This window comes from Lissotriton vulgaris, chromosome 9, assembly GCF_964263255.1.
Source record: "Lissotriton vulgaris chromosome 9, aLisVul1.2, whole genome shotgun sequence".
NCBI classification, from domain to species: Eukaryota; Metazoa; Chordata; class Amphibia; order Caudata; family Salamandridae; genus Lissotriton; species Lissotriton vulgaris.
The window spans coordinates 538,453,286-538,469,368 of record NC_141697.1 but is presented as its reverse complement, the minus strand read 5'-3'; the positions used below and the strand labels follow the sequence as shown (position 1 = coordinate 538,469,368).

At 45.0% G+C, this 16,083-nt stretch overlaps 1 protein-coding gene across 1 annotated transcript in view; it reads left to right on the top strand.

Moving 5' to 3' along the window:
• Positions 1 to 16,083, top strand: part of LOC147690382 (uncharacterized) — a 2,590,730-nt gene that overhangs the window by 511,408 nt on the left and 2,063,239 nt on the right. Inside the window, exons 6-7 of the mRNA XM_086936677.1 lie at positions 94 to 189; positions 14,538 to 14,633. Of these exons, the coding sequence (XP_086792803.1) occupies positions 94 to 189; positions 14,538 to 14,633 (192 nt within the window). The remainder of the gene's footprint in view (positions 1 to 93; positions 190 to 14,537; positions 14,634 to 16,083) is intronic.

Sequence of the window (16,083 nt, the reverse complement as noted above, 5' to 3'; positions counted from 1 at the left end):
TGCAAGCTTGAAATCAACAGAGTCACCGAGAAAACAAGAACAGTGCACTAATGTTGTTCTTTTTCCCTTTGCTTTTCTTTTCTTTAATTTCAGAGTTCCAAGTGATGACACCTGCAGAACGGACCTGGATGCGGAACCAATATTCCAGGCGACTTCCAGAGCACAAGGGATTGCCGCCGTTCCTCAACAGTAGGTCTTTCTGTGAGATGCCAGGATCGAGGGAACTCGATTAGCTGCTCGGAGATGTCTGCAAGTGCGCAGATATCGCCGGTCAGGCAGGATGCTGGACGAGGTCAGAGGGAGGGGTTCGGGCTCCAGGGAGACAGTGGAGAGTTTCTTCTTGAAGGAATAAAGCCAAGCGCCCAACTGGGGTTTAACTGGACTATCTATCATTGGCTCTATTGTACTGGAGGGCACGTGGTTAATTATACTACTGTGGTTCCATATTCTGGAAGAGCATGTGTTTGCTGTGACTCACGGTTTCAAGACAATTCTTGTTTGCAGGAACATGGATAATTGCTAACATGTGTAATAAGTGCTTGCACGTGAAACCATTATAAGCAACCACCATAGGAAATTCTAAATGTGCACCTGACACAAAAAATAATTTACTAAGGAACCAAGCCTTAAATAAACACGAAGATAATTACAAGCAAAGGGAGCAGACATGGTGCTTGGTAAAAACATAATGATAGTCACAAATGTAGATCATTACAATCCTGAGGAAAATATTGAAATCTGGCACATGGAAATGCTAGTTTATGCCTAGCAAAACACAGAACCAACTGAACTCTATCGAGTTTTCGTGTAAAAATGTTTGTCTAAAAGATAAGGGGAAAACATTTAGCCTAAGCTGTGTAAAAGGAGGCTAGGACTACATGGCTCTTAATGCTATAACCTGATGCACATATGGGGCATGCTGGCATGCAAGAGTTAATAATCATAACAGTTCCTCCCCACAAAGGGTGACACACAGGGTGAGGTTTATGGTGGTTTTGTGAATGAAAGAGTCATACCAACCGAGGGCCATGGACGTTCCCAGCCAGTTTCCATGATTGATCATCTGAGCCTTAACCCTTTCAATCTATTAAGTAGAATAAATAGCCATTTTATCTCTTTGAGTTAAGGATTTTCTGTACTGCAAATTCTAGATGACCAACATTTTTTAGAGGAGGTGGTGGTGGTGGTAGTCGTTGGGTTTGGGCATGACAAGGTCAGAGCAGAGAGACATGGAACACTGGGAGAAAGGGCATGTCCTCTGGTAGTTCCAGTCTGTAAGAGACTAGGTTCATTATTTGCTAAATAGTATAAGGCCCTCAATATCATGGATGTAATTTACGCAGTTCCTGACTTTGTAATTATTCAAATACAAATAAACTTGGAGGTCTTACAGCATCGTCCTCCCATGTCCTTCCGTTGGCCCCTTCTGAACCTAACCGATCTAATTTACTGATATCTTTCATTCCTCCAAATGAAGAAGCAATAAAAAGACGTCTTCTATCATGTATACCTGGATCACCATTTGACCCTTGCCCCGTATAATAAAATAAACAACAGAGGTTATCGACCCTGTTTATGTAGAGGTGTTTAATACCTCCATCCAAACTGGCTCAGGTCCTTTTTTTATAGAAACAAGCTAGTGTAATCCCACTACTAAAGAAACCTTTAGCAGATAGTAAGATTCTATCTAATGTTAGACCTATATCTTTTTCCTGAGCAGCCACCAAAATACTAGAATCTATAGTACATAAACAACTCTCAGAATGAATGAATGAACGAAAAAGAAATTTATAGAGCGCACGTTCGCCGGCGGCTTCTTGGCGCTTAGAGACGGACTAGCAGAGGACAGAGCAGGAAGTTTGTAATCGAATGCCTGTACAAACAACCATGTCTTCAGGGCTATTCTGAACATCTGGTAGGAGGGGATGTGACGAAGTTCAGGGGAGAGGGAATTCCACAGGCGGGGAGCTTGTGAGGCAAATCTTAAACCCCCGAGCCTTTTGCGCTTAAACGTGCAGGTAGCAAAGAGGTTAAGGCCAGTCGACCTGAGTGTTTGGGAAGGGGTATAGCTGTGGAGTAAAGAGCCAATAAAGGATAAACCTGCCTCCCTGGAATGCTGAGGTCTAAATCCAGCCTGGTGCTGATCCAGAAACTTTGAGCTCTCAATGAACGAACCGAGACAGCTGGAGACGTGGGCCTCCAGTAGTTTGCCCAGAAATGGAAGCAGGGATATAGGTCGAAAATTGGTGAGGGGGGCCGGATCCGCCCCAGGTTTTTTTCAGGATAGGAGTCACAATGGCGGATTTAAAGGAACTGGGAACCACACACAGGTTAAGGGAATTATTAAGCAGGGAGAGGGGAGCCTCAGGGAGGTCGAGGAAAACATTCCGAGCAACATGAGCTGGGCAGCTGTCAGAAGGAGAACCAGAACGAACTTTGCGAAGAAGGGGAAGAAAAGTGTCGGTGGTGACTGGGGGGAGATCCCACAGAAGAACAGGATTGATAGGAGGGCCGCCTAAGTCAGGTCCCGGGTCAGAGTTTTTAGAATCCTATCACCTCATGCACCCGTCTCAGTCAGGTTTTTGATCTCGACACAGCACCAAAACTGCGCTGCAGGAATTCACTGCGTCACTACAAAAATGTCCTTGGACTGCTGACACAATGCTACACTTTTTCTGTTCGAGCTCCATGCAGAGTACAACACTGCCCCCATGACATCCTTTTACAATGCCTGTCTGATTGTGGGGTCAGAGGTGCAGTACTTGTTTGTCTGACCTAATTTCTCTTTGAGCAAGAGCAAGCAATTTGGATGAGACCTCACCTTTCCAAGCCAAACCTCTAAAATGTAGGATACCCCAAGGCTCTGCTCATACTTCTACACTGTTTATAATGTACATGTCTCCTTTAGCCACCCTGGTTGAGACATTCGGCATTATGATAGTTTCATATGCTGACTATACCCAGCTGGTATTTTGTTACCTGGCAAATTAGAATGCTGCAAAGTCCCCTTCTCAGATTGCATGACAGCAATCTTAGGTTGACTGAAAGAAAACAAAACAGAAATCATACTGTTAGGGCCTAACCCTAATGTAGGTTGTGATAGTGCTTAGCCCAAGGATGGACCTCCCACAATCCTGGCAGCTATAAACCTGGAGGTCATCTGCGATAATGTCCTATCTTTTAAGACTCAGATCCACACAGTTGATAGAATCTGTATGTGGAACCTTAAGGGTCTCAAGAAATTCCTCCCACTTTTTCCATGGGAGGCCAGCAAAACCGTAGTTCAAGCTATGATCTCCTCTCGTCTGGGCTACGTGAATGCCTTGTACCTTGGTTTAACTGCATATTTAGGCCTTCAACTGCAAGTGGTCAAAAATGTGGCAGCGTAACTCCTTTTTATTTTGCAAAAAGGTACCCACAATTCACCATTCCTTACCCACCTGCCCTGGGTCCCTGTGAATAAAAGGATCATCTTTAAAGCACTGACCTTAGCACAGAGTGCCCTGAATAACATCGGTCCCAGCTATCGGAATGAAAGAATCACTTAGGACCAGTTCAGCAGAAATCGATGTTCCCGTCAGTCCCACCTCATGTAGGTTCCTCCTTTTAAAAGGAGACGTGGTGGTACCTCTCTTTTGTATGCGTTGCGAAAATGTGGAACCTATTCCCCTATCAACTCAGAAGCACAGAAACTGAATCCATCTTCCGCAAATGTTTAAAAACATACCTGTTTAACTCATAATATCTTACTTCACTCTATCCTCCTATTATCTTGTCCTTGGTAGCGCTGGGAAACTCATTTATGAGTATCTGTTCATGCTACACAAATACCTCTCATTCATTCATTCATTCTTTCAAGCCGTAGGTGATTACTAGCCAGCTATACTTGATCACCACGTAAGCTGTTTGTGGTGTGCAATGTTTGTTTGCGTTTCTTATCATACTTCTCTTGGTTTGTTTGAGTTGTATTCATACAGCTTGTTGAATCTCAGAAAAGGGATTCAGGAATTTCTGTAGTGAGGGATCCGAGATTACTACAGCGCACATAATTTTCTGTTTATATATGTGGGTTGATGCCTGTCGTGCAGTAAAAAGGAAATACCTAACTAGCGGGGTGTTCAGTTTTATTTCATGAAAACTCCACAGGAAGTCAAACATATTCCCATTCCGAAGATTGACACCTTAATTGACTTGAAAGGATCTGTTCTTGTGCTTGATTTACTCGTTCTGCCTGATCATCTGTTTGTGGGTGGTAAGTGGACGAGAGACGAGCATCGATATCTAAGGATTTGCATAGGTTTTGCCAAAACCTTGATACAAATTGAGGGCTCTATAGGAAATAAAGATTGATGGGAGACCATGTAATCATAAATTGTAGTGGGTGAATAAGTCTACAGGTGCTTTGGCGCTATGGATCGCCTCTTAAGGATTAAATATGCCATTGTAGAGAACAGACCCACTACTACTCATATAGTAATAAAACCATTGGAATTTGGCAAATTGGTTACAAAGTTCATACTGATGGCATGCCAGGGGTATGGAGGCACTGGCCAGGGGTGGTGCAATAAACCCAATGATGGAGTATGGACCGACTTATTCTGGGCATATGGGACAGGCTCGCACTTAAGTGTGCACATCCATGGATAGGTTAGGCCACCAAAGCCATCTTTTACAGTTAGCAATAGTTTTTTGAATGCCAGAAAGTCCAGCAAGTGGTTTATCATTGCACCAATTTTACTCCTTATGTCTGAGTTTTTCAGTGGTTACATACACGTTGTTACCATGGTAGGGGTGTCCATCCTATACCAGACTATCATACTCTGTGATCCATTCATCTATATTCAACTGCTGCATCCTTTGTTTTATCTTATCCAAAAACTGTTGTTTAGTACAAGTACCTAACACCTGCTCAGAACCTAATAGATTTTGGGGTGGGTGATGTGCTAATTTGGGTGAATCATGACCCCATTGTGATAATATATCTGCCTTGGTCTGATGTGTTCCAGTATGGTACGTAAGAACAACATAATTTTCACTAAAAAACAAGAGCTCTCTAACCTGTCTGTGTGTCAAGTGTTTGAGGGATAGAAAAGAATTCAGATTTTTATGATCTGTTTAACCTGTAACTGTATGTTCTGCACCCAGTAGATAGTGGCACCACTCCTGAAAACATAATGATCCAGCATTGGGGTAGCTTTCATAGATTTACATGGTGAAATCATTCTCCGTTGTCATAGTGGGAGTCCCAAGGTAATATAAGCATTAGTAAAACTCTTCCATGGGCTATAATGGTGATAACCATGCATTTAATAGCCTATCTACCTCCATTAAAAAAATACTTTAGGTACAACCAATATGTAACCAGCACCCTCTTTTGTATTCTGTTGACTTTCGCACCTGATCCAAGAGAACAGTTATTGGTGGCAAAAGGTGTCTATTCTAGACTGTTAACTTATTGAGGGCCCTGTAGTCTATGCATGCATGTAAATCACCATTCTTCTTTGGGACAAAGAATAGAGCGGAAGAAACAAGGGAAGTGGCATGACGAATGAAGCCTAAAACTAGCAATTCGTCCAGGTATTGCTTTAAATAATTAGTCTCAGTTTCCGATTGAGAGTAAATGAGACAACTTGGTAGGTTAGCCCCTGTAATAAAATCAATGCAACAGTCAAAGTCCCTGTGAGGGCGTAGCTGAATGACTTTCTTTTCATCAAATACATCCAGAAAATCCAAGTATTCCTTTGGAAGGATGTTTGTTTTGAAATTTTTTATTAAAATTTGCAGATGAAAATACGAATACATATGTAGTAATAAATCAGAATAATATTATGATAAATGGAAGAAAATACAAATGAGAAGAGAACTCACATAAGGCATAACAAATATGAGGAAACAAAATTAACATATATTCCATAATCCTATATGTGGTAAGAATAGGAAGAATATAGGTAAATTATACTATAGAGGAAAAGATAAAGAAAAGAAAGAAAAAAGAAAAGCAAAGAGAGGAAAAGAGAAAGAAAGAAGGAAAAGAAAAGAAAGGAAGAGATTACCAGAGTAACAAGAACAGATATGAAAAGAAGTGGAACAAAGGAAGGGGAAAAGGCATCAATAGTAAAGTAACAGGGAGGGGATCATAGAGAGAATAGAGTTAAGCAGAAACAGTGTGTGTAGAAGAAGAAGGAGTAGGAACAGAGTCATCGTCCACAGTGGTTTCCAGGAAAGGGGACCAAATTTGGAGAAAAATGAAAGCCTGATCTTGTAAATTATAAATTGTGCGTTCACGGAAAGATGTTTGCATCATTGCCACCAACCACTCTTCCTGAGAAGGAGCCGAGGGGGATTTCCAGTGACGTAGTATACATCCAGAAAATCCAAGTATTTCTTTGGAAGGATGTTTGAAAGTTCTGGTGCCACTACTACACACATTTGGGGTAGAATCAGGTCTTGTGCTGTGGTATAGCAACTGTAACTACAGTATGGTGACCCTAAATTCACCCAGCTTGAAGACCAATCAATAAGGGGATTATAGAGTTGTAGCTAGGATATCCCTATGATAGCACCGAAAGTGTGCACTTCTATGAGATTGAAAGATGGGGTGTCTTTTTGTCTATTATCACAAATTAAGTTTATGGGAACCGTTTGTTAAGTAATCAGTTCTGATGATAATTCAGATCTATCAACTGCCATCACTACTTCTGGTTCTTGTTTCTTTACTCAAGGGATATTTAAGGAACTGGCCACACTTAACCTCTGTGATGACTTTCATCTTTTTCTGAGCCTTTTTTGGTTTGGCGATACAATTGCAGGCAATGTGTCCTGCTTTACCACAATTTAGGCACAGATGTATTTTCTGCATCGTTCCTTTCCATTACTAGATAATGACCCCTTGTTCTTCCAATTAGCATGGGTTCTACTGAATCCCTAACCTTGACATCAGTCTGCTTTCACTCAGATCGAACCAAAAACAGCCTTGGCTCATTTCTAGATCTGTTGCTCTCATGCTCAGCAAGTCGATAATCAAGTCTAACGACTAGATCAATAAATCGCACCCAATCGGTAGGGAGGGTCAACTATGTGAGCCAAAGAAACTTTCAATTAATCTTTCAGACCCTAAAAAAATAGGGATATGCTTTTTTCTTTGGGCCATTGAGATTCAGTAAGTAATTTGCGAAAGGTTGTATTATAAGTAAGTTCTTACCCTGTCGTAGGTTTAAAAGCTCATTATCACCCACCTTAATAGACGTATGCTTTGTAAATAAGCGTTGCATAGGTTCTTAAAACCTAGCATATTTGTGCAACAGTGGATCGGTATTCTCAATGAGAGGTATTGCCCATTCTGATAGATACATCTGCCATGTGGATTCCTCACCTTGTGAATATCCCCCTTGCGCCAGCAACATTCGGAAATTCATTTGTAGCCTCGCGCCGACGTGGACTCGGACGTCATAGAGACACGACATCGCTCGTGACTCCGCTGACGTCACCAACGCCTACAATAGGCCCACGCCGGCGTGATTACATCAGTTCCCTTTTTTCCGCGTCGACGACGCTAACGGTTTCGGGTTACTCTGTAGCTTCTAGTATCTTTAATACTTTGTTTCCTCGATTCTCCATTCTCTGACCTTTTTGCTCGGTTGTCATGTCGACAAAGAAAACAGGGTTTAAGCCTTTTTGAGAATGTGGGAAGATGATGTCCGTTACGGACCCTCACCAGGACTGCAGATGGTGTTTGAGTTCGGATCACGACGTTGAAGGATGTTCGTCGTGCCAGAAGATGAATCCGAAGGCTCTTCGAGAGAGGGAATCAAAGCTTCTTGTGGCCAACCTTAAGGCGAGTAAGGTTAGAAAATCTTCGAAGCACTAGAGGAGATCAAAGTCGAGATCCAGGTCGAGGTCTCGTGAGGCGTCGGCCTCAAAGTCTTTTTCTGATCACGCTTCCGGTTCTCGAAGAAAGCATAAGAAAAGGAGGCATGAATCCCGTCATCATTCAGGGGATAAGTCTGGTTCAAGATCAAAATCTCCCAGGAGGATGAAGTCGAAAGTGATTCCTCTGCAAGTGTCGGATCAAGAAGGTGAGGCTTCGCCTTCGGAGTCGGTGGTCCATTCTCCGACTCCGGTTCCGGATCCGAATCCGGCTCCGTCTCCGGCTCGATCTCCGGCTCCGGTTGACGCCGAAGGTGTTCCTGTTGAGGGAGAGTCTTCGAATCCTGTTGACGAAACAGATTCAAACCTACCTCGAGGTCATCCTGAGCATCCACCATTCCCGACACCAGGTCAGGACCCTTCTGCGTTTTTAAACGCGATGTATGGTGTTTTCTCGAGATCATGGTTCCCCTCTGGTGCGCCGTCGGGTCCCATGGGTCCTATGGCCTTTAATTTGGGTGTTCCTCACTCATATGCTCCGGCACCATTCATGTCGTATATGCCAACACCGACTCCGCTGTGGCAGTACCAAGCTCCACCAGGGTCGACGCCGGTATCGAGGCCGGCCCGCCTGAAGTTGATGACTCCTGCTCCGACGTCACCGGCTCCAAGCAAGTCTATGGATCCTCCTTCCAAGCCCTCGGATTCGGTTCCGAAGTCGGCTCCGGCGCCGTCGGATTCGGCGTTGGATTCGGCTGCACTTCGAGTTAAATTCAGATCTCGAAGAGAAGCTTAACGTCTGCTTGATGAACAGAGGATTGATGAGTCTTCTTCTGACATGGAGGAAGGTGAGCTGGATGGGGGTAGTTTTGACGACCTGGCAGAGGCAAGTGGTCTCGAATTTTCCCCGGAATGGTCTTTGCCTTCGGGATCTGATGCACCCTCCAGGGATGTTCAACCGTATCATGTAATCATGAAGAAGGCAGCTGGACTTTTGGGTTTGTCTTTGCCTACTGTTGAATTTAAGTCTAATGTATTGACTGAGGCTCTTCATTCTCCAAAGTCGACAGTGGAGCCTTTACTACCATTTAATGATGCCTTAAAGGATCCCATTATGGAGGTATGGAAAAAGCCTTTTTCTGCTCCTGCAGTTTCCAAAAATGTGGCTAGGAGATATAGGGTGGTTCCTGAGGACCCTGCATTCTTGTCATCACACCGTCTCCTGAGAGTTTGGTGATTCAGGCCGCATGTTCTAAAAAGTCGGTTGGGGCTTTTCCGCAGGTGCCTGGCGACAACGAGGCCAAGAAACAGGACCAAATTGCAAAAAAAGACTTTTTTTCGGCTAGTATGGCACTGAAATCTTCGAATGCCACTTGCCTTATGGGAAGATATATTCATGCTCTTATGGATTCTATGCGTTCATTAATCCCTAAGGTTCCTGAGGATAGCAGAAAAGACTTTGAGGAAGCCTTGTCTGACTCTCAAGCGGCTGCCCGTCAAGTCATCCAAAGCGGGCTTGATACTACGTATTCAGTGGCAAGGATCATGGGCACAGCGTTTGCCACGAGGCATTCAGCCTGGTTGAAGTCATCTGATTTTTCAGCTGATGTGCAGTCTGCTTTATTGGATTTGCCTTTTGATGGTGAGGGGCTCTTTGGAAGGAAAGCAGATACGGCCTTGGAGAGATTCAAGGACAGCAGGGCAACGGCTAGATCTCTTGGCCTTCAGATCAGAGGTTCTACGACCAGGAAATTTAGAGGGTTTGGCCGCTCCTTTCGTTCATATAGACAAGGTCAGCAGCAGCAACAACAGCAGCAGCAGCAGAATACCTTGTATAGATCATACAGGGGAAAGCAGAGAGCACGTCCTCGAGGGCGTCAGCCCAATTCCTCCTCCACCTCCTCCAACCCCCCAGCCACAGAAAAGCAGCCCTAGATCCGCCATTCAGGATCATGTAGGCCCAGTGGGGGGCCGGCTTACCCACTTTCTACGAGATTGGGAATCGGTTACATCAGATCTTTGGGTTCTCAATCTCGTAGAAAATGGGTATGCCCTTCCCTTTCGGGAATTCCCTCCCAATTACCCTCCTTGCCAAGGGTATTGCTCAGAGGAACATCTGTTTCTCCTTCAGGAGGAAGTCCAAACTCTATTGAGGAACGGTGCGATAGAGGTGGTCCCAGAGCGGGAAAGGGGTCAGGGATGCTACTGCCGGTATTTCATGATTCCCAAGAAGGATGGCAGGCTTCGTCCAATCCTGGATCTCAGGATCTTGAATTTTTATCTGAAGCAGGAGAAATTCAAGATGCTCACCCTTGCTCAGGTTCTTCAGGCTCTCCTGGAAGAAGACTGGATGGTGTCGCTCGACTTTAGGATGCGTATTTCCACATCCCCATCCTGAAGTCGCACAGGAAGTATCTCCGTTTTACGGTGGGATCGCAGCACTATCAGTTTGCGGTCCTTCCGTTTGGACTTACTACTGCGCCTCGAGTCTTCACCAAGGTGATGGCAGTGGTGGCGGCGCATCTCAGAAGATCGGGGATTCCTGTATTCCCCTATCTGGACGACTGGCTGATCAAAGCGGAGTCGTCGGAGATTGTGCTTCATCATCTGCAGGAGACAACCCAGTTGTTGTACAGGTTGGGGTTTTCGATAAATGTACCCAAATCTCACCTGGTGCCCTCCCAGCGCAACCTGTTCATTGGTGCTGTACTGGACACAACTGTATGTCGTGCATTCCCTCCACCTCAAAGGATTCGCGACATACAGGAAATGATCCCTTTATTTTACAATGGAGCGGTTGTTCCGGTCCTGAAGGTCCTTCGCCTGCTTGGTCTGATGGCTTCTTGCATTCTCCAGGTCAACCATGCACGCTGGCACATGAGGGCACTCCAGTGGTGCCTCCGCAGGCAGTGGTTTCAGCACAACGGAGATCTCAGGGAGTCAGTGAATATCTCCAGAGAAACTGCAGCGGATCTGTCTTGGTGGGGCGTGGAAGGCAACCTGTCTCAGGGGAAGCCCTTTCATCTGCCTCCTCCAGTGGCCACGGTGATAACGGATGCGCCCACTCTAGGGTGGGGTGCTCATCTGGGGGATCTGGAGGTCAAGGGTCTTTGGTCTCCAGAGGAAAGGTTGTTTCACATCAACCTTCTAGAATTGCGGGCGATTCGTTTGGCACTCAAGGCCTTCCTCCCTTCCCTTCGCGGTCAGTCGGTTCAAGTCCTGACGGACAACACGACCGCGATGTGGTACATCAACAAACAGGGAGGAGTGGGATCGCAGTGTCTCTGCAGAGAGGCACTGCGTCTCTGGTTCTGGGTTCAGGACCATCAGATTTGTCTGATGGCAAATCATCTGGCCGGGGTTCTGAACGTTCGAGCAGACGGTCTCAGTCGGCAGTTCTCTGTCGGTCACAAGTGGAGGCTTCACCCGGAGGTGGTTCACAACATCTTTCAGATGTGGGGGACTCCTCGGGTGGACCTGTTTGCCACTTGCGAGAATGCTCACTGCCCGTCATTCTGCAGTCTCCAGTATCCAATGCAAGGAGCCTTGGGGGACGCGTTTCAGTTGAGTTGGGGAAATCAACTCCTTTACGCGTTTCCTCCCATACCCTTGATTCCTCGGGTTCTGAGGAAGATTCACCTAGACCGGGCCCAAGTTATATTGGTCGCCCCGGATTGGCCAAGAAGGGTGTGGTACTCAGATCTTCTCCACCTCTCCTCTCACCGGCCGCTCCGTCTCCCTCTCAGGGCAGACCTCCTCTCTCAGATGGAGGGGCAGGTTCTACACCCCCACCTCCAGACATTACGCCTTCATGCCTGGATATTGAGCGGGGCAACCTGAATTCCTTTTCCCTCCCGCCTGACGTTGTGGATGTCATCTTATCCGCCAGGCGTGACTCCACTAAGTCCATCTATTCTTATAGATGGTCGAAATTTGTCGAGTGGTGTAGGGAGAAGTCTATTGACCCTGTGGGAGCCCATTTGTCTGACGTTCTCCAGTTTGCCCTTTCTCTGGCGCAACAGGGGCTTGCTGTTGCTACTGTGAAGGGCTACCTTTCGGCGCTGTCGGCATTTCTCTGCTTGCCTGACCAGCCGTCTCTTTTTAAGTCTCCCGTGGTTTTGAGATTTTTGAAGGGCCTCACTAATAAGTTCCCTCCTTCTCCTTTTATTGTGCCTCAGTGGGACTTAAATCTTGTTTTGTCCTTTTTGATGGGTGCTCCTTTTGAGCCTCTTCACAAATGTCCCATGAGGCTTCTAACTTTTAAAGCAGTCTTCCTCTTTGCAATAACCTCGGCAAGGAGGGTAAGTGAACTTCAAGCTCTGAGTTCTAAGCCCCCATTCCTGACCATTCATGCTGATCGAATGGTTCTCAGGACCAGGGCTGCTTTTCTGCCTAAGGTGGTGACTCCTTTCCATTTGGGTCAGTCCATTACCCTACCTTCCTTTTATCCTCCCCCTCACCCTTCTAAGGAGTAGTAGAGACTGCACCGTCTGGACCCTAAGAGGGCGGTTTCCTTTTACTTGGACAGATCCAAGGATTTTCGTTTGGAGGACCAGCTCTTCGTTGGGTTTGCTGGTTGCAAGAAGGGAAAGGCGGTCCATAAAAGAACCCTATCAAGATGGATCGTTCTCTGCATTAAGATCTGCTACTCTTTGGCCGGTAAGGAGCCACCAGAGGGTATAAGGGCTCATTCTACAAGAGCTAAGTCTTCGACCTCAGCGTTGGCTAGAGGTGTACCTGTTGAGGATATTTGTAGAGCGGCAACTTGGTCTTCCCTCCACACTTTCGCGAAGCATTACTGCTTGGATTCCGAGGTGAGGAGGGACGGTCACTTTGCTCGCTCTGTCCTTCAGGATTTTCTGGTTTAGAAGAGTGGACTCCCTCCTCCGGGAGTGGGGACTGCTGTGGGACTCTACTCACAAGGTGAGGAATCCACACGGCAGATGTATCTATCAGAAGAACAAGTTACTTACCTTCGGTAACGCTTTTTCTGGTAGATACAATATCTGCCTGTTGATTCCTCACTGACCCACCCGCCTCCCCGTTGTCCACTCTTCTATGCCAGAGTTATTGTACTGTAATGTATAATTATTTTGATGTCAATGAAATGTTTCAATTGCTTTCCTGCATTTGCTTTGCACTGTGTGTTTTGCATTGACTATTGTGTACTGTGTATACTTTGTATATATCTACTGTCATTTGTCTGTCCGTGTGCCTCGATGGCACGGAAAAAAGGGCGGGACTGATGTCTTCACGCCGGCGTGGGCCTATTGTAGGCGTCGGTGACGTCAGCGGAGTCGCGAGCGATGTCGTGTCTCTATGACGTCCGAGTCCACATCAGCGCGAGGCTACAAAAGAATTTCCGAATGTTGCTGGCACAAGGGGGATATTCACAAGGTGAGGAATCCACAGGCAGATATTGTATCTACCAGAAAAAGTGTTACCGAAGGTAAGTAACTTGTTCATTTGCACCGTTACCATTTAGGTGGGTGTTGATAAATGCAATGCAGGCTGTATCAGAGGTGATTGGCCCCAGTTTACACAATAATTGCAGTTGACATCGTCTGCAGAATGCATTAAAGTTAGTGCTATCTGCAAAAAAGCCCTCTAGGGGAGCCAGCGAAGTGGGAGTAAATGTATATACAGTGTCATTAGTACAGGCTGTTCTCTCATTCCATGACAGCTCTGTTGCCCTTGATTCAATTGTAAACGGCATGGATTGAGTGACAAATTGTTTATCCTTGGAAATGAATCCTGAATCTAACCAGAACAAATAATGTGGGGGATATTGCACCAGTGTATCCCTGAGGGTTTGAATTTCTTGGCGCAAGGCACTCTACAGCTCTCCAAGGGCCCTAGTTAATATTGCCATTTCGGGAATTTCCTCACTGGAAATCTCTGGTAATGTCTGAGCTAGATCCTGAGCATTTATCAAATTTCCTGGGTCCATATTGTCTGGGCAAAAAAGCTTTAAGTGGCTTAGTTTTCTGTCTGACAGCTGACTAGGAAAACTGGTCTGCATAGACGATGCAGCACCCATCTGTCTCCCAACGCAGCCCTCAACCAAAGAAAGTATTACGTCAAACAGACACTATCCCAGGAGTGAACGGAGTCTGGATAAAACAACAAAAAAGGAAATGACTGAATCACTGGATGTTGGTCTGACTCACTGTTATACACGGGACACCCAACTATCTCCCTTTTTGGGAATGCTCATTCTATGGTGCTCTAATGAACAACTAGGAAAAAGTAACATAAATCACATTAGTCATTATACCAATAAACATAATCAATTTCTTGTAACACTCCAAGTAATGAAACAGACTTACAAAGTAATTAAAACAGTAAACACGTATTATGATCTCTTGTGGTAAGGAGACACACAACTCTTATATTGAGTCCTAAGTCATGGTTCTAAGTCTCCTCATTGAGCATTTTATGCCATATGCTTCAGAAGAATTTTGCTTTGTCTTTCAGCTTCATCCCTCTATCCTCTTTTTTTTCTCATGGGAAGGTCTCTGGTGCTCTTAATAGTGTTGTTACTCAGTTCAGGAATAAATGCACAAGTTCCTGAGTATTGCAAGCTTGAAATCAACAGAGTCACTGAGAAAACAAGAACAGTGCACTAATGTTGTTCTTTTTCCCTTTGCTTTTCTTTTCTTTAATTTCAGAGTTCCAAGTGATGACATCTGCAGAACGGACCTGGATGTGCAACCAATATTCCAGGCGACTTCCAGAGCACAAGGGATTGCCGCCGTTCCTCAACGGTAGGCCTTTCTGTGAGATGCCAGGATTAAGGGAACTCAGATTAGCTGCTCGGAGATGTCTGCAAGTGCGCAGATATCGCCGGCCAGGCAGGATGCTGGACGAAGTCTGAGGGAGGGGTTCGGGCTCCAGGGAGACAGTGGAGAGTTTCTTCTTGAAGGAATAAAGCCAAGCGTCCAACTGGGGTTTAACTGGACTATCTATCATTGGTTCTATTGTACTGGAGGGGCATGTAGTTAATTATATTTCTGTGGTTCCCTATTCTGGAAGAGCACGTGTTTATTGTGACTCATGGTTTCGAGACAATTCTTGTTTGCAGGCACATGGATAATTGCTAACATGTGTAATAAGTGCTTGCACGTGAAACCATTATAAGCAACCACCACGGGAAATTCTAAATGTGCACCTGACACAAATAATAATTTACTAAGGAACCAAGCCTTAAATAATTACAAAGATACTTACAAGCACGGGGAGCTGACATGGTGCTTGGTACAAACATCATGATAGTCACAAATGTGGATCATTACAATCCTGAGGAAAATATTGAAATCTGGCACATGGCAATGCTAGTTTATGCCTAGCAAAACACAGAACCAACTGAACTCTATAGAGTTTTCGTTTAAAAATGTTTGTCTAAAAGATAGGGGGAACAACATTTAGCCTAAGCTGTGTAAAAGGAGGGTAGGACTACATGGCTCTTAATGCTATAACCTGATGCACATATGGGGCATGCTGGCATGCAAGAGTTAGTAATCATAACAGTTCCTCCCCACAAAGGGTGACACACAGGGTGAGGTTTATGGGGGTTTTGTGAATGAAAGAGTCATACCAACCGAGGGGCATGGACGTTCCCAGTCAGTTTCCATGATTGATCATCTGTGCCTTAACCCTTTCAATCTATTAAGTAGAATAAATAGCCTTTTTATCTCTTTGAGTTAAGGATTTTCTGTAATGCAAATTCTAGATGACCAACAATTTTTAGAGGAGGTGGTGGTGGTGGTAGTCGTTGGGTTTGGGCATGACAAGGTCAGAGCAGAGAGACATGGAACACTGGGAGAAAGGCATGTCCTCTGGTAGTTGTAGACTGTAAGAGACTAGGTTCATTATTTGCTAAATAGTATAAGGCCCTCAATATCATGGATGTAATTTACGCAGTTCCTGACTTTGTAATTATTCAAATACAAATAAACTTGGAGGTCGTACAGCATCGTCCTCCCATGTCCTTCCGTTGGCCCCTTCTGAACCTAACCGATCTAATTTACTGATATCTTTCATTCCTCCAAATGAAGAAGCAATAAAAAGACGTCTTCTATCATGTATACCTGGATCACCATTTGACCCTTGCCCCGTATAATAAAATAAACAACAGAGATTATCGACCCTGTTTATGCAGAGGTGTTTAATACCTCCATCCAAACTGGCTCAGGTCCTTTTTTTATAGTAACAAGC